This window comes from Mesoplodon bidens, assembly GCF_964165515.1.
Source record: "Mesoplodon bidens genome assembly, chromosome: 14".
In the NCBI taxonomy this organism is placed as follows: Eukaryota; Metazoa; Chordata; class Mammalia; order Artiodactyla; family Ziphiidae; genus Mesoplodon; species Mesoplodon bidens.
In genome coordinates this window covers 77,815,162-77,833,755 of record NC_138170.1, presented here as the reverse complement: position 1 = coordinate 77,833,755, position 18,594 = coordinate 77,815,162, and the positions used below count along the sequence as shown (strand labels likewise).

The 18,594-nt window shown below is 37.8% G+C and overlaps 1 protein-coding gene and 1 long non-coding RNA gene across 2 annotated transcripts in view; both read left to right on the top strand.

Moving 5' to 3' along the window:
- The window catches only part of DDX1 (DEAD-box helicase 1), a 33,798-nt gene extending 18,618 nt beyond the window's left edge, over positions 1-15,180 (top strand). Inside the window, exons 14-26 of the mRNA XM_081254553.1 lie at positions 218-278; positions 3,591-3,689; positions 4,493-4,582; positions 5,306-5,494; positions 6,204-6,255; positions 7,950-8,096; positions 10,441-10,532; positions 12,229-12,301; positions 12,455-12,527; positions 12,613-12,655; positions 13,754-13,849; positions 14,102-14,222; positions 14,852-15,180. Of these exons, the coding sequence (XP_081110679.1) occupies positions 218-278; positions 3,591-3,689; positions 4,493-4,582; positions 5,306-5,494; positions 6,204-6,255; positions 7,950-8,096; positions 10,441-10,532; positions 12,229-12,301; positions 12,455-12,527; positions 12,613-12,655; positions 13,754-13,849; positions 14,102-14,222; positions 14,852-14,982 (1,267 nt within the window). The 3' untranslated portion in view covers positions 14,983-15,180. The remainder of the gene's footprint in view (positions 1-217; positions 279-3,590; positions 3,690-4,492; positions 4,583-5,305; positions 5,495-6,203; positions 6,256-7,949; positions 8,097-10,440; positions 10,533-12,228; positions 12,302-12,454; positions 12,528-12,612; positions 12,656-13,753; positions 13,850-14,101; positions 14,223-14,851) is intronic.
- Positions 1-18,594, top strand: part of LOC308627717 — a 1,107,544-nt gene that overhangs the window by 128,361 nt on the left and 960,589 nt on the right. The window lies entirely within an intron of this gene.

Here is an 18,594-nt window from a genome sequence, read left to right as displayed (position 1 = left end):
CAAGCTTTCACATTCTCCTCAGTTACTTTACCGTGCATTAACATTTTATGTAGCTCCTGGAAACGAAGCGCCTTGTTTCTTCCCTCCTCCAGACCTTTATTGTAGATTCTTTCTCAGTTATTCAATTTTAATATCCACCTCCCCCAAATTGAAAAAAAACAAACAATATAGCAGGCTTTAATCTTTTTCTACGTTATTATTCTGGTATTTATTTCAGGGAGCTTCTGATAATTGGAGGTGTTGCAGCACGGGATCAGCTCTCTGTTTTGGATAATGGGGTAAGTTGTACTTTTAATTTTTAAAAAGTAACACTCTGTGTTGTCATTTTGGCAATATAGTTCTGCTGTGTTTCAAGAAAAGTCAAATGAGGCTGAAATTAAACAAGGTCAAAAGAGTGTATGTATGTTCAAAAACATCTTACAAGTATGCCTTTTCTTTTCCCAAAGGTGTACAGCATAGTAGTTTCTTCCAAACACCTCATGCAAAATTCCAACATATGTGAATTTTTTTTGGTTTATCTTTTGAGCACCTGCGAACCTCCTTCGCATTTTCATGCATTGAGTTATTTCCTCTGGGGATAATTGAAAAAGAAGCAGCTGGAGTTAAGAATAGAAATAGAGATAAGGTGGATTGCAGAGAAGGTAGTTTTGGCAGTGATCCTTGGGAAGGCTGAAGGATGGTAAGGCAGTGGTTCTAGTAGGAGGGGAGATGAGTTCAGATTTGTGTAAGGGGAAGTCTTAGAGGCTGTGCTGTTATCGAGGACGAAGCTCGGACTGTGATCCTCGTTACTGGGGAAGAAGTTTGGGAAACTCTTAACTGCCTGTTGGTTCAGGTACAGGTAGAACATCATAAAATATTTTGTATGTATCAAGTAACTTGGTCCTTACAGACTTCTCTTTCATTTCCTTCCCTAAATATTTTATCATTTAATCTAAACTGCTTGAGACTGAGTTATGGTGAGCAAATATGTTCTCCCCTCAGTTGCCTTGGTGCTGCTGTCAAATGAAATTTCATGCTGAATGGTTTTGATTTGACTTGGTGTGGCATATTAAGGGCGAGGAATCATTCCTGTGCTTAATACTATTCTAAGATAGTAACATAGCTTTGTTATGTTCTTATTTGATTTGCTATATTTTAATGGTTATAAGAGAGAGATTTAATATGTTCATTCCCTATCTTGGTTCCTCAAACCCAAATTCATTTTCCACGTAAGTTATTAAGTTTCTTGACTTACATTGTCCAGCTACAGAGCTTTTAGGGAATTAGATCTGCTTTTGCCAGGCGGATCTAAAATTTGGTACTGGCTGAAGCTAATGGCAAAGTAAAGGGAGTGTTATTCCGTAGCTTTCCTGGCAGGATTCAGCTCCATTCTACTTAGGGGATGTAATGTATTCTCTTCCCGCTCTTCCTTCCATCTTACATTCTCTACTTCTGTTATCTCCCACCATCCTCTGGCACCCTTAGCCCTGTGTTATGTCTTATGCTGCAGGCAGAAGTCAGCTTTGGAGTCAGAGAATAGAACTATGTAATTTTTTTAATCTTTTAAAGTTGCACAGTTATGCAACATGTGCAGTTAGGCCTGAAGAAGTGGTTGGTGCTATTATCCAAGTCATATAGCTGTTTCTCTCAGGCTTTTCCAACTTGACTTTTTTTTTTTTTAAACCTGAGAGACCAAGTTTCTGTTTTCATGCTGACTACCTGCTGAAATTGAGGAGGGAGGAAACTCGCACAGTGGGTTAGAATCCTTTGGTAAAGAGACATTACCCATAGAACCAGAGTGGTATTGTATTCATTGCTGTGTCCAGCACAGTGCTTGGCACATAGTACATTCTTAATACATTGAGTGGGTTTCATTTTCAGACAGTATTTTCTAGATTGAACTGAGACTTGCTTACAGTTATCAACATAGTTGAAACAATAGCTTCAGAAATGTCTTTCATTTTTTATGGGAGTTTAAATGCCTTCTACTGGATCAAATTAAAAGTCCATTCAGCACAGTACTTTTTCAGTTTTTCAAGAGGTGAGATATTGAAGGAATGAGACTATAGTGATGAATTTGTTAGGAGATAGTTACGTTTTTAGTCTAGAGTGGAGAACACAAGTGAAAAAGAAGTCATTTTTTATGCCTGTTGATAAAGAGTAGAAGTTTTGAATTGTCTGATTTATTGAATGATTTTATATAATACCTTATTGTGCTCACACACATACATCCATATACACACTTTAAAAATATTTATCCTTTATTGATTACCTTCTAGAAATGGGCCAGGCCCTGCTAAGTCCATTATATACATTTTCTTACTCAATTCCCACAATAGCCCTTTGTGATGGTCCTCTTCCCCATGTTTACAGATTAGGAAGAGGGCTTATACCAAACATTAAGTAATTTGCCCCAGATCTTACAACTCATAGGTGGAACTTACTTCAAAGCCTGTGTTCCTAATCACTATACCGTGGACTTGATTAAAAGGTGTGTGTGTGAAAATGGAAAAAGTGGTTAATTGGGTGTACTGGCGTTGGTGGCTCATATTCTCTTTGTAGATGTCTTAAAATTTTTATAATAAAAAGCTAAATAAAACTTGTTCTTACTTGAATTAGACCTTTTCTCAAGTTTGGACTTTGAGTTTGAATCCCAGTTGGGGTACTTACTAGCTGTATCATCTAAGTTCTTATGACTTTAGAATTCTAAACTTCAGTCTCCTCATTTAAAAACAGGACTAATAATAGTAGTGTTTTCCTTAGTGGTAACATGAAATGATATAATACCTGTAAAAGGTTAGCACAGCACATGTTCATTATAAGCACCTGACAAATAGTAATTATTACTGTTTTTCCTGGATTAGTCAGGTCATCTTCATTATTAATTATAACCAAATTTATCAAGCATCTGGCACACTGGGCATCAAATGCACTACATATCTGATCTCTTAATTATCACAGCTGTCTTGCAAAGCAGAACATGTTACCCACTTAAAAAATGAGAAAATTGGGGGCTTCCCTGGTGGCGCTAGTGGTTGAGAGTCCGCCTGCCGATGCAGGGGACACGGGTTCGGGTCCCGGTCTGGGAAGATCCCACATGCCGCGGAGCAACTGGGCCCGTGAGCCATGGCCACTGAGCCTGCGCGTCCGGAGCCTGTGCTCCGCAACGGGAGAGGCCACAACAGTGAGAGGCCCATGTACCGGGAAAAAAAAAAAAAAGAGAGAGAGAAAATTGAAACTAGAATAGATTAAATAAGTTGAGGTCACACAGCTGGGTAATGGTGGAACTGGGATTTGGATCCTGGTTTAATTTCAGAGTTCCTGTAAATTCATTTGATTTTTCACTTGGAAAACAAATTTTATATACTAGACTGTCTATAACAGCTTAAAATGTTACAATCAGTTGCCAAAATCTTCACATTAATTTCAAACCAGATATAAGTTTAATAATACAGCATTATCTAGAACTCTTGTTTTGCAGATTTAAAGTTGACTATGACTATTTCAATATGCATGTTTTTATTGTAAGTAGACCATTGTTGGTTGCTATTCTAAGGTGATTACAATAGTTCCTCAGTTTTCTTAAGGTGCTTTTTTTGGATATTTTTTAGGTAGATATAGTTGTTGGCACTCCAGGAAGACTGGATGATTTGGTGTCCACTGGAAAGCTGAACTTATCCCAAGTTAGATTCCTGGTCCTGGATGAAGCTGTATGTTAAAATATACTCATGCTTTTAAAAAAAATATTTGCTTATGTTTTGGGGGATAAAATGTGTGAAACGGTGAAGAAAAAATACAATTTAGTCATGATCCCAATACCTAGAGAGAAACATAGTTACCAGTTTGGTGTATTTTCATTCACTGCTTCTATTTATAGTAAATACTATTTTATGTAGTTGCAATCAGCCTATTTAGAATCTGGGAAGTCTTTTTTAGAAAAATATGGTACATAAGTATTTCATGTTATTATTTATGAACAATTTTTAAAGGCTGTCTAATGGTCTCTTATATGCACACTTCATGACTTATTTAACCACCCTTATTACTAGACATGTAGGTTTGTTTTGTACTCCAAATAGTTATCTTGTTTGTACATAACATTTTTTTTTTAAACATTACAAATTACATTAATATGCTTTGGGCTCTTGAGATATAGTTCCAAGTTATTTTCAAGATGAGGTAGTTTTTCAACATTGAAGGTCTTTGCTTTTTCATATTAGAGTCGTATTCTTAAGGAGATGTGGGAGTTATTAACTCCTGTATTCATTTTAGAATACCAGAGTATGGTTTTTGAGTTATTTATTGTTGGCTTTTTTATATTATAGTCACATGGGCTTTAAAGTTGAATTTACAACTTGTCTTTAAATATCCAGTAGAAAATAATTACTTTGAAAATATGGAGATATGTATGTATATGAATTAGTTTCTATATCTTATATTTTTCAATTGATTTAGAAAAGAAAGATTTAGATACTGATTAAAAAACTTATGTTCTTCTTTGCTTCTCATGCAGGATGGGCTTCTTTCTCAAGGTTACTCTGATTTTATAAATAGGATTCACAATCAGATTCCTCAGATTACCTCTGATGGAAAAAGACTTCAGGTATGAAATAACTAATGCATCTTAAAATACATGTAGACAATTGTTACATATTAACGCTTACTTTTTTTGTTTTACCTTCACGTTTTAGTGTCTTCTGATTACGTTAACTGCTGTATGAAACATTTTCTTCATTAACTGATTAAGTAGTACACAGAAAGGAAACAGTCTTATGAGCTGCTTTTAGAAATAAAGGTGAAGGGAATTTAAGGAAATTACTTAGGTGTAAGAGAAGACTATAAGTAAAAAAGTCTTAATCGTTATTTTTGTTTTCTACAGAGCATTTAGCGTTTATGTTCAAGACTGAGTACTGCTTCCTCTTTGAAGGAGAAATGTCTTGAACTGTTGAAAAACTTATTTCCTTAGTAATTATTTCTTAAAATATTACTCTTGCTCATTCTGTTTTCTTAGGAAGAACTCAAGAGGAGAGGCTTTTAAGAGAAGGGGACAAGTTTATGGCTTTAGATTTTTAAAAACCTTTTCATCTTACTTAGTTTTTGTAGGACTTTGAGGAATAGATGGCATGATTTCTGTGGCAGTGAGGGGACTGAAGCTCAGAGAGATAAACCCGCCCAAAGTCACGCCACTAGTTGTTGCTACAGAGTCAGGTATTGAACTTGTCTTAGGTTCCAGGCTTAGCATACTTCGTGCCCCACATCTGTATTCATATGCTAGTATCATTATTATTATAAAAGCTTACCTAAATTTTGGTTTTTCTCTTCTTAGGTGATTGTTTGCTCAGCCACTTTGCACTCTTTTGATGTGAAGAAACTGTCTGAGAAGATCATGCACTTTCCCACCTGGGTTGATTTGAAAGGAGAAGATTCTGTTCCAGATACTGTCCACCATGTTGTTGTCCCAGTGAATCCCAAAGCTGACAGACTCTGGGAAAGGCTTGGGAAGAACCACATTAGGGTAAGTACTTTATAACGTTCACATTTGTATAGAGTAAAGCATTCATCAACTAGTTTAACCTCGAGCTCTTCATGATGCTTAAAGCAACCAGACATTGTACCTTTAAGAAAAGAGAAGTCTGGCACATTGACCAAAAGAGTTTAGGTCTGTTAGGTATGGAATAAGTGATGGGCTCATACTTTACTTTTCTCTCTATATAAAGTTACTTTTGTGATCATCTTTCTTGACATAGGTTTTGTAAATAAATAGGATTACCTGTGTATATATAGGTCTAATTTCTGATATAATGATGTCCATTTTTAGTAGTGTTTCGGAATCTTCTTGATGTGCCTTATTTTTCTAAATATCAGTTTCATGAGTCCATCATCTCACTTTTTCACCATTGTTAGATTTACCTTTATATAATAAGGGTATGCTTATATAAGGTATATAATACCTTATATAATAAGGGTATGCTTATTCTAAGTACACAATGTTTTGAAAACCACCTTTGCTTTTTTATTATTATATTTAAAATTGATTAGCCTTAGACCTACAATTAATAAAGGGTTTTTCTGAATCTGAAGAATGGTTTTGCCTATAGATTATAAAGATGTATGTCTGAAATGCAATCTAAAGTTAGATACAGTCCTCCCTTTATAAAAAGATACCTGTTCTGAATCATTACTTAACCCTTCCCCACTTCTTGTTTATCCTTTCCTTTTGACAGACTGATGAAGTACATGCAAAAGATAATACCAGACCTGGTGCTAACAGTCCAGGTAAGTTAGAAGAGTCAATAAAACGTGTGGAAAGATTTTGAAAACGAATTGATCTGTTTTACTGAATTTATGCCCTGTCTATACTCTCATGAAGGAACAGGAAATCTGAAAATAAAAGGAACAAAGATAATTTTAAAATGAGGGGAAAGCTGATATCAGTCAACTTAGAGGATATTAATCACTGAATTTAAGATATTAGTCTCCTGGCATCCAAATCACAAATATTTTGGATTATACAATTCTCATTTTTCCAGGAAGCCAGCAAATTTCTCTGGCTACAGGTTGTATTTTAGCCCTGAATTCCAAGAGAAATGTCATGTAGATTCTTCACATCTGGCAATTGAGTAACAAAGGAACATGTCTTTAGCTACAACCCTGTGAAAGATACAGAAATGATCCTGAGATGATTCTTTTTGTGTGTAAGTGTACAATTCAATAGCATTGAGTACATTCCTACTGTGCAATCGTCACCACCATCCATCTCCAGAACTATTTTATCTTCCCATACTGAAACGCCATATCATTAAATATTTATCAATTTTTAAAAAGCCTAAAATTAATTGATTCAATGAAGATACTTCTGTGCAGAATTGAGACAGTTTGTATCAGGTACATAATATTTCAAAGATATATGAAGATCCAGCATGATACAAGGATAGTGTTTAGAGAACCTAGAAGAGATCTGAAACCCATTAGGACACATATCTGATATCACATGTCTCAAGTGGATCATTGGCAAGGGTTAGACTGCATTTTGTTCATAGTTGGATTCATTGGTAGATTTTTTAACAAGTATCTCAAAGGTGAATTATCTGAAATTTTGATTAAAGACAGTTCCTTTGAACTCAGTTTTATGTGTAGCTCCGAATTTATGAGGGGTATGCTCAGCCGGCCTTATTGTTGGAGAGGGGCAGGCACTGATCGTCAAAATAATAACGTATCATCCCACCGTTTGGGAATGCATTTTATAAAATAAAAATTTTTTACTGCCGCGTATATTTTTCCTTGTAAAAGTTTTGCTTAGTTTTTACTACAGTTAGAGACAACTAGAGAGACCTCAGAAATATGTTGGATTACAAAATTAAAATTTTGCATTAGGTAGTTGCCGAGTAACTATAGCCCAGCTTCATACTGAAAAATAGACATTTGGAGGATGACAACTAAGAAGTTACTAACTAGGTTTGACGTAAAATATTTATTTCATAGAGTGAAGTTTGAACTTTCTGGTGTTTAGATTGATTTAGAAAGTACATTTATTATTTTTTAAAGAGGTTAAAGTAATTGAGTAAACATTTATTGAGCATTTAGGGAAGTTAACGCAAGGTAGAATACGATTAGTTCTCAGTGAGAGGTAAGAACAAAGTTTTGCTGTGGGCATGTGTTTCTGTTGATCTGTGTGTGTGTGTGTTTGTACATGTGCATTTTCCCTTATAAGAGGTATGGTTATAGGTGTTTTGGCGTCCCATAAACCGGCATAAAAAAACACTTAAGAGAAACAAAAATAAATGAGCAAGTGGATTATCTCACCATTTCACCCTATCTTTTTATTTCTTGGTTTCGTCTATAATACTTACATTAAAGTAGAGTTTTTTAGGTGAATAAAGCAGTAAGTCTGTGTAATTATGTGTGTTCATGACAATTTCAGATTGAAATTCTGTGGTTTTTTGGTTGTTGTTGTTATTGTGTTACTCAAGAGATGTGGTCTGAAGCTATTAAAATCCTGAAGGGGGAGTATGCTGTCCGAGCAATCAAGGAACACAAGATGGATCAAGCAATTATTTTCTGTAGAACCAAAATCGACTGTGATAACTTGGAGCAGCATTTTATGCAACAAGGAGGAGGTAATGTTTCCTCACTCGAAATAAATTGTGTTTATTTTCTCACTTAACAGATTGTTAGTCTCATGTTGATACAGTGTAGCGTGGATGCCCAGATTTTAAAGCAACGATGTAGAAAAAACAATGAGATATTTTCCACATAGGTACAGTTTCACTACAGTGAAGATGAATCACAGCATTCTAAGGCCCTTATATCATTTGGAAGAAGGGTAAAGTTTTTGATTAATGTTAAAATCTCAAGTGTAATCATTAAATAATAGAATGTATATCTTCTAAATCAATAAATGAGAAAAAAAAAAACCTTAATCTAAAAAAAAGGTAAGAAAGGAAGGGGGGAAAAATGAGAAAAAGCAGAGCAGTTGGAAATTATAGAGTAATAACGGCTGGTGGAAAAAGCTGAGCGTATGGATAAACATTATAGTATTTATGAGTGGACTGAAGTCTTCTGATGAAGAGCATAGATTGTTAGACTGGATACAATGTAGCTGTATGTTGTTTACAAGAAACATACCTAAAACCTGAGGACATGGATAGATTGAAAGGAAGGGGAATGAAAAAATATATGTATGTGTCAGCTAAAAGATTAATTAAAAGAAAGTTGGTCTAACTGTATTAATGGAGGTGTCATAGACTTTAAGACAAAAATATTACTAGAAATAAAAAGGGTCACTATGTAATAAAATATTCAATCTACAATGAAGATATGATGATTATAATCTTATGCTCCTTACAATTAACGTTAAATATATAAACCAACCTGAGACAACGTTCAGTATAATCAGTCATTAGGGAAATGCAAAATAAAATCACAATGTAATACAACTGTACATTCAGAGTGACTAGATCAAAAATACTTAAAACACCAAATTTTGGTGAGGATGTGGAGAAACTGGAGCTCTCATACATTGTTGAAGTACAGTCACTTAGGTAAAAGGTCTTACAGTTTTTTATAAAATTAAACATTGCTGTCTTACGGCCTAGCAATTCAACTCCTAAGTATTGGCTCAAGATAAGTGAGAATATATATTGACGACAGATGTGTGCAAGATGGTCATAGCACTTCATTTATAATGGCCCCAAACTGTACACTAAGAGGCCATTAATAGGAGAATGGCTAAGCAAAATGCAAAATATCTGTACAGTGGAATACTTACTACTCAGCACTGAAAAGGCATGGAGTGCTGATTGACACAAAAATGGTGGGTGAATCTCAGAAGCATTATGCTGAATGAAAGAATTCTTACACAAGAGTACAGGCTGTATGATTTGATTTGTGTGAAGTTCTAGAAGAGCCAGAACTAATCTGTGATGAGAAAAAAACCAGAACAGTGGTTGTCCCCAGGAAGGTGGGAGTGTGGGTAACTGGAAAAGGGCATGAAGGTACTTTGTGGATGATATTCGTGTTCTGTATCTTGATAGGGCTTTGGGCTACATGGGTGTATGCATTTGTCAAAACTCAGAACGTGTACACCTAAGATTTGTACATTTCCTTGTATGTAACTGGAACCTCAGTAAGAAAACAAACCTGAACAAATCCTGCACTCTCGTTAATGAAGTGCGTGTTGAACTGTGTACTGATACCTGCAGCTTACTTTGAAATGCATCAAAAATATGAAAGTGAGTTGATAGAGAGGCATAGAGGGATGGATAGATACGTGGTAAAGCAAAAGTATAGTCAATGTTAATGGTTCCTTTTACTTCATCTATTTTCCCAACACTTATTATATTCTCCAACATATAGCAGAATTGAAAGAATTCCCACAGTGACTGTTATTACTCTGGTCTGAACTGCACTGCCTTTTGTTACTGTGTCTACTTGAAGACTTTCTTTTTTAGGATTGGCTACCACTGCACTTGCCTCTAAAATACCACTTCTCCATCCTTCCAGTTTGCTGCTTCTAATCTGCTTTGGCCAGGGAACCAGATAACTAAGTTGTTTAGAATACCTGGATGAGGGCAGGCTTGTGGTCGTGGCCTTTTAGTAAGGGCATGAACTTCCTGATACCTATTTTGGTTCTTCCAAGAATAATCTCTTTTGTTTACTTCTTGGTTCTTCGCTTTACGTGCGTTAGGTGAGGTTCCTGGTGTACACAGAAACTACCACTGCAGATTGGGAAAGGTTACTTAAAATGTCCTTAAAAGCAAATCAGTTTTAATGCTCGTGGAGTTCATTTTAAGGGCACTTCACCTACGACAGAAATTGTGTTAACCATGGTTTATGACAAGCTGGGGTATAGATTTCCATAGAATTATACCCCAACTGGTAGTCTAAATGTTACTGGTGTTTTTGACGTAGTCTCAGGCGTAATCTTTTCCAAGGTTCACTGTTTAATGTGCTTTTCACTAGGACCTGATAAAAAGGGGCACCAGTTCTCATGTGTTTGTCTTCATGGTGACAGAAAGCCTCATGAGAGGAAGCAAAACTTGGAAAGATTCAAGGTACTGATATTTAGTTGACTGCATTTCCTTAAAACTTAAGAGGGGAGTTGTATCTAGTTTTAATCAGTTCCAGTTAATATTGTTAAAGCAATTCTTGTCCTAGAAATTACAGAATACTTCTGCCCTATTGTTACGCCCTCATCACAGCAGGGCTTTGTCATCTTTAACAGTCAAATGGTAAGTTACATGTTCTCCATCAGCACAACACTACTTGATAAGAATTTTCAACTTAAGGAAGTTTTAGTTAAATTCTTTCAGGTAGATATTTTTAAGAGAAGTATCATTAGATGGTTAACTCATGTCTGCGAGCCTTTTTTTTTTTAAATAATTTGTAACAATACCCATAGGGCACTTAATTTGTAGATTGAGACAGGTGTCAGAATACCTGTTTTGTAGAATTAAATATATTTTGAATGATTTGGGACAGACTGTCACAGTTAAGTGATTTCAGCACATGAACAGGTTGTATAGCTTTTGGTGTAGATGGGTTGGGCTGAGCCATTTAGGACTCAAGGTCAGTGGCCTCCACCCACAAGCATTCTCATCATTTATCACAGTGTGTTTACCCAGTGTATAGTACAAATATCATTTCTCTCAGACCCATAATAGGAAAAAAGGTAGGAAGTACTGGGCTTAAAATTTTTGGATTATGTTTCCATGCTGAGCATAATTGGTGTGGATGTTAAAGCATCACAGGGGGGGACTCCCCTGGTGGCACAATGGTTAAGAATGTGCCTGCCAAGGCAGGGGACACGGGTTCGAGCCCTGGTCTGGGAAGATCCCACGTGCCACGGAGCAACTAAGCCCGTGCGCCACAACTACTGAGCCTGTGCTCTAGAGCCTGTGAGCCACAACTACTGAAGCCCGCACGCTCTAGGGCCCGCATGCCACAACTACTGAGCCCACGTGCCGCAACCACTGAAGCCTGTGCACCTAGAGCCCGTGCTCCGCAACAAGAGAAGCCCCCGCAATGAGAAGCCGCGTACTGCAACAAAGAGTAGCCCCCACTCACCGCAACTAGAGGAAGCCTGCACACAACGAAGGCCCAACGTAGCCAAAAATAATAAGTGAATTAACTAAAAACAGAAAAAATCACATGGCCTCATTTCAGCATTTATGCCACCCTTCTGTATCCTGGCATTTTGTTGGACCAGAAGTCAGTATGCGCCTCACCCCCTCCAAATCTCTAACTTTGCTGTGCCTTGCAGCACAAATGACATCTGAAGGCTAATTGGTATATTCTTGGTGAGAACACCAGGGGCCCAGTCTCTTTAGGATTTTATCTGTTGTCACGAAAAGTGTAATCTTGCGGTAAAATGTCTAGTATTCTGAATTATTTTAATACAAGGGTAAAAGTAAAGCTTATGTTTTTACATTTTATTCTGTCTTATATTTTGAATTACCAGTCAGGATTTCTAAAGATGAAGCCAAATTTTAGCAATGGTTTAAGAACTTTTATGTGAAGAAAGCAAAGATGAATCCAGTCATTGATTTATTCACCTTAAATGTCATATTTCGGCAAATTATAACTTAAAAATGCGATACTTGTTCCAGTGAATTATGGATGACTGGACCGCTAATATGATACGAATACATTAGTTGTTAGAGGTCTCATTTAGTGGAAAGGTGGTATTTGTGGGGGTTTTTTAAGTATATATACTAATAAAGTCCTTTCTCTCCTCTCTGTTCTCTTTAGAAAGGAGATGTAAGATTCTTGATTTGCACAGATGTAGCCGCCAGAGGAATTGATATCCATGGTGTTCCTTATGGTAAAAAGAAAGTTTTTATGCTTGCAGTTTGAATGTTATGGAATTCGAAGGAAACAATTTAATATGTTTGAAATACTCAGAACATCAAACATCACATATGTTTGAAAATTTTAGGAACTAATGTCAATTGGTAGTAATTGCTTTTATTTACAGTTATAAATGTCACCTTGCCTGATGAAAAGCAAAACTATGTCCATCGAATCGGCAGAGTAGGAAGAGCTGAAAGGTACTCTGTCATTTTTTTTTTTTGTCCTTTTTAAGCTTCTGTGCTTCAGGAATAAAGTCTAATAAAGACTTTTAAAATCTTTCAGGATGGGGCTGGCCATTTCCCTGGTGGCAACAGAAAAAGAGAAGGTAATCTTTTCAGTGCTGTATTATACTCATTGTTTGTGTCATCATTTTAGATGTTGGAAATAAAAGCAGTTTGATTTTTTCATTTACATTGAATTCAGTTGCATATGGAATATAAATGAACTTTTTAATGGCATCTTTTTCTCTTTATTCATTGAATGGACGACTAGTAAGATGAAGTTTAGAAAGGAAAAATATGAAATGTAATTTTCCCTAATAGCTTTCATATAATTTTCAGTGAAAAGTATTTAAACCCTCTCTGGCATCATGCCATGGTAGACTTTTTACGGGAGAGAGGGTTAACTTATTATTTTGATATAAATTGATACAATAATTTGATACAGGTTTACAGAAAAGCTGCAAGAGTAAGGAACTCCCACACACTCATTCCCCAAACTACTTGTTCATTTTGCTTTTTGCTATTTGCTTCATGGTACTGATGAACCTAGTGGCAGGGCAGGAATAAAGATGTAGATGTAGAGGATGGACTTGAGGACACTGGGCGGGGAGGGGCAAGCTGGGGCGAAGTGAGAGTGGCATGGACATATACACACGACGGAATGTAGAATAGATAGCTAGTGGGAAGCAGCCGCATAGCACAGGGAGATCGGCTGGGTGCTTTGCGACCACCTAGAGGGATGGGATAGGGAGGGTGGGAGGGAGGCTCAAGAGGGAGGGGATATGGGGGCACGTGTATGCGTGTGGCTGATTGGTGTACAACAGAAACATTATTGTGAAGCAATTATACTCCAATAAAGATCTATTAAAAAATTCCCAAAAAAATCTTATAGAAAACATTTGAACTTTATTTTTGATGCTAATCTTGATATAGCATTCTCCAGTATTTACTTTTCTCATTATTCTTCTCTGAGAATTCCTTTCTATAATTGACATCTGTTTTAGAAAAACTTTTGGATTCCTTTCAAGAAGAACTCTTTCAAAAGACCTAGTTAGTGAGCTACTAATAGTGGTAGTAACTGGATGACACACCATACCTGCAATCTATTTTTCTTGTGCTCTGAGGACAGAAAATGTTAAAAAACTAATTGAGAAGAAAGATATCTAGCATGTTTCAGTCTCTGTACATGTTAATCTTCGTAGGTTTGGTACCACGTATGTAGCAGCCGTGGAAAAGGGTGTTACAACACAAGACTCAAGGAAGATGGTGGCTGTACCATATGGTACAATGAGATGCAGGTAAGGCTCACAGAGCTTATTAAAATTGGTAGGAACAGACTGCATTTATCTGTAAAAGTTACGTATCAGCTCTTGTCTATTTGTGCATTGTGAGAATTAATGAGTGATTATGTTATGGTAGTTCATAAATTGTAACTTGTGAGTTCATCTCTTCAGAAATCTTACTTCCATTTATACTAAGTATGAAAGCCTTCCTGGTTTTATTTAATGCTGTTAAAACGCAACTCTGTTGATTTCCTCTCCCTTTCTTAGTTGCTGTCTGAGATAGAAGAGCATCTGAACTGTACCATTTCTCAGGTTGAGCCAGATATAAAGGTACCAGTGGATGAATTTGATGGGAAAGTTACTTATGGTCAAAAAAGAACTGCTGGTGGTAAGTTCTGAATTCCTTTTACTTCTGTTTTAAATGTGAATGTGTCCCTTTTTTGAACGTCAGTTTAAGAAGAGAGTATTCCACTTCCTTATGGTTAGTGTATATTTTTAGCATGTTCATCACCCCCTCCTTCGTCTTCTTTATTCATACCTGTCTTGCAGCACGTTTTGTTGTGTGATGTGTATGTGAACACACAGCAGCTTAGCTGTCTCTCGTGAGGTGTCAATGTCATAAGAGCAGTTGAAAATTTATGGAGTGATCAGGAAACAAGAGAATAATGGTAATTGTGAACAAGGGGCAACCCGGGATACGATTTATTCCCTTTGCCTGCAATGCTCTTAGCTCATTCCTGAACGTTTTTAAAGATTCAGGCTAAACTGGTGGTTTCGAAACCAAGGAAAAGAGAATAGGGGAGGGGTTGGTAGGGGTATTGGGACAGCTGTTAGTAAGGAAGGCCTCATCATTTATTTTCACTGATTTAGAACTCACTTTTGTAGATAACTTGCTCAGTAGTACACTTTTATTGCTAGGAGCAACATTTAAATTGATGTCATTGAGCCAAAGCATTGCTGACAAGTTATTTCAAGCATGTCATTTACATTACTTTGTGATTCGTGTGTGTGATACAGGTGGAAGCTATAAAGGCCATGTGGATATTTTGGCACCTACGGTTCAAGAGCTGGCTGCCCTTGAAAAGGAGGCACAGACGTCCTTCCTGCATCTTGGCTATCTTCCTAACCAGTTGTTCAGAACCTTCTGATTTTAACATACACTGAATAAGATTTGAATGATAAAAGTCTATAGTCTTAAAACTCTAAAATAGTTGTACTGCTTCCAAGCAGCAGTATTTATAGTAACTTAAGCTATTAATGCTAACTCTGGCATGTCAAGAAACATCAGTCTTAGGAATTCTTCATAGGATGGCAACCTAATGAAAATAATAAATTTGATGACTATATTTTCATGAAAGTTTGTGTCTTATTTTTAAATTATTTTATAGTTTTTCAAGACAGCTCTGGGTTTATGAAGTAAAGTTTATGGGTATGTGCATTCGGCAGAGGACCTGCGTGGAATTTTCACAAGAAGTGGTCCTAAATAGAGACAGCCTTGAGACGGTCATGGTCACCTCGGTATATGTTGAAGCTAGAGAAGAGTCGTGGCATGAAAGAGAAGTGTGTGATCCTAAGGTGGAAGGACAGCTGGGTTAGTTTGGAGGCCTAGAGTTTTTTAGGGACTTAGGAAAGGTTCTGTGTCTAAGGACTGATTGATGACTGATTTGGTGATGGTGACAGTGAAGATGTATTTCTGAAGGTTTATCTTCTTTTTAAGAAGCTTTCTTTCCAGGTGATACATACTGTAAAGAAAACTATTCTGATGTCCCTCTAGGTCTTAAAATTAAATTTAAAGGCCGTTCTTTGAAATACATTTCCTTAAACCCTCTTGCCTAAAATACCAGAAGGAAAAGGGAAAATTTATATAGATACAATTGAATTGTTGCTTTGTACCTTTTGACTCTTATTTATATGTTTATTTATTTATTTTTGCGGTACGTGGGCCTCTCCCGTTGCAGAGCATAGGCTCCGGATTCGCAGGCTCAGCGGCCATGGCTCACGGGCCCAGCCGCTCCGTGGCATGTGGGATCTTCCCGGATCGGGGCACAAACCCGTGTCCCCTGCATCGGCAGGCGGACTCTCAACCACTGCGCCACCAGGGAAGCCCTATAATTCCTTATATGATGGTTTTTAAATCTTTTAGCACTGAAATATTTTCTTCAAAGAAAATCTTGAGTGAAAAGTGGGAAAACCATTACCTAGTATATTGAGTCATAGTTTAGGTGAAATGATTATGAGGATACCATTCTTTCACTTATATCTAGACCACTGTCTGCTTTTTTTGGTTTTACTTCTACATAGAACAGGTAGTTTTTCTTTTATTTAGCAAGTAAGGGGGGTGGTTTACAGAATAGATTAGTTCTTTTTTTTTTTTTCCTTTTCCGGTACGTGGGCCTCTTACTGTTGTGGCCTCTCCCGTTGCGGAGCACAGGCTCCGGACGCGCAGGCTCAGCGGCCACGGCTCACGGGCCCAGCCGCTCCGCGGCATGTGGGGTCTTCCTGGACCGGGGCACGAACCCATGTCCCCTGCATCGGCAGGCGAACTCTCAACCACTGCGCCACCAGGGAAGCCCTGTGACTTTTCTTAATTAACAGCTATTAAGAATAAGTTTCCATATATTTAGTGATCTTTCTATTTTTATATTACATAGTTTTTTTAAATTTACATAATACATTATCTGTAAGTAAGAAGTATATAAAAGTTACTCAAAATCCCAACACCAGAGAAACACACTATTAACATTGTATATATTATTTTCCAGATATTGATACAAAAGTAAAACAAGTGAAGAGATAAAGCAAAGAGATTTCTATAAAAAAATTATTTAATAGCTATATAGTATTTTATTGTTTGGGTGTTCCATATATTATCTTAACAGTCTTCTATTGCTGGATATTTAGGGTAAATCCAATTTGTCACTAATTTCAACAATACTGAGAACAATTTTATGCATAGTTATTCATATGTTTGCATAATATTTCTTTGGCATAACTTTTTTTTTTAATTGGGGTATAGTTGCTTTACCGTGTTGTGTTAGTTCCTACTGTACAGCAAAGTGAATCAACTATATGTATACATATATCCCCTCTTTTTTGGATTTCCTTCCCATTTAGGTCACCACAGGGCACTGAGTAAAGTTCCCTGTGCCATACAGCATGTTCTTATTAGTTATCTATTTTATACATATTAGACCACTGTCTTTGGTGATTTCCTAGAACTACCATAACCAATCTCAAAGCTATGTGATGAGCTCCTTGCCGTGTTCATGCCCATTATTAATCACTGCTTTAGAAACAAGTTTTGAATTGACATAATGGCAAGGAAAAGTCTTGAGATATAGAGCATTTAAGATTAGAGCTGGGTTTCCCTGGTGGCACAGTGGTTAAGAATCCGCCTACCAATGCAGGGGACACAGATTCGAGCCCTGGTCCGGGAAGATCCCACATGCCGTGGAGCAACTAAGCCCGTGCTCCACAACTACTGAGCCTGTGCTCTAGAGCCCGCTAGCCACAACTACTGAGCCTGCGAGCCACAACTACTGAAGCCCGTGCACCTAGAGCCCATGCTCCACAGCAAGAGAAGCCACTGCAATGAGAAGCCCTCACACCACAATGAACAGTAACCCCCGCTCGCCGCAACTAGAGAAAAGCCTGCATGCGGCAACAAAGACCCAATGCAGCCAAAAATAAAATAAATTTAAAAATATATATATTAGAGCTGGAAGAGGTCTTTCTGATCTTGTTCATGTTCTCATGTTGTAGGTACAGAAACTGAGTTTCCAGGAGTATGTGTTCACACAGCCCGGTTGGTAGAACCGGGACCAGAACCCGGGTTTCATAGTTTCAGCTTTTACTCTTGGGTCTCCTTGTGGAAGATGATTCTCAGGTCCAAATGGGGAGGTTAGAGAGGAATGCTAGATAGAGCTGGGAGTCTGTGGAGGGGTATTTGGTTTTTCTCCTCAAAGTACTGTATAGGGCTTCCCTGGTGGCGCAGTGGTTGAGAGTCCGCCTGCTGATGCAGGGGACACGGGTTCGTGCCCCGGTCTGGGAAGATCCCACATGCCGCGGAGCGGCTGGGCCCGTGAGCCATGGCCACTGAGCCTGCGTGTCCGGATCCTGTGCTCCGCAACGGGAGAGGCCACAACAGTGAGAGGCCCGCGTACCGCAAAAAAAAAAAAAAAAAAGTACTGTCTAAATGCCGTTACTCAGGCAATGGAATTTTTAAAAGAGGAAGTGACATGTAATCAGACCAGGGGTCGCCTGGAGACCTGACTTTCCACTCACATCACCACGAATCCTTCCGTTTATGCTGGATCCCTGCTTCCATTTTATTTAAAAAAATGTTTCATTAATTAAAAAAAAATTTTTTTTTTAGGCCACGCCACACAGGATATGGGATCTTAGTTCCCTGACCAGGATTGAACCTGTGCCCCCTGCAGTGGAACCGCAGAGTCCTAACCACTGGAGCGCCAGGGAAGTCCCTGGGTCCCTGCTTCCAGGTGCCCATTCTTCAGCCTCCGATTAATGCTAAGGATGTGAATGATTGTTAAATTCTGGTTATGTTGTGGTCACTGAGCCATGAGGGATGCTCATTGCCCCTCCTTCCTATTAGAAATGGAGCCTCCTGAGCTTCAGTTGGTACTAGATTACCTGGCTGGAGACTGTCCCTCTCAGATTCGGGTCAGTGGGGTATGAGATGGGTGATGGGTCATGTCCTTCCACCTGCCCTTTCCCTCCCCCCTCAGGCTGGAACCTGGTGT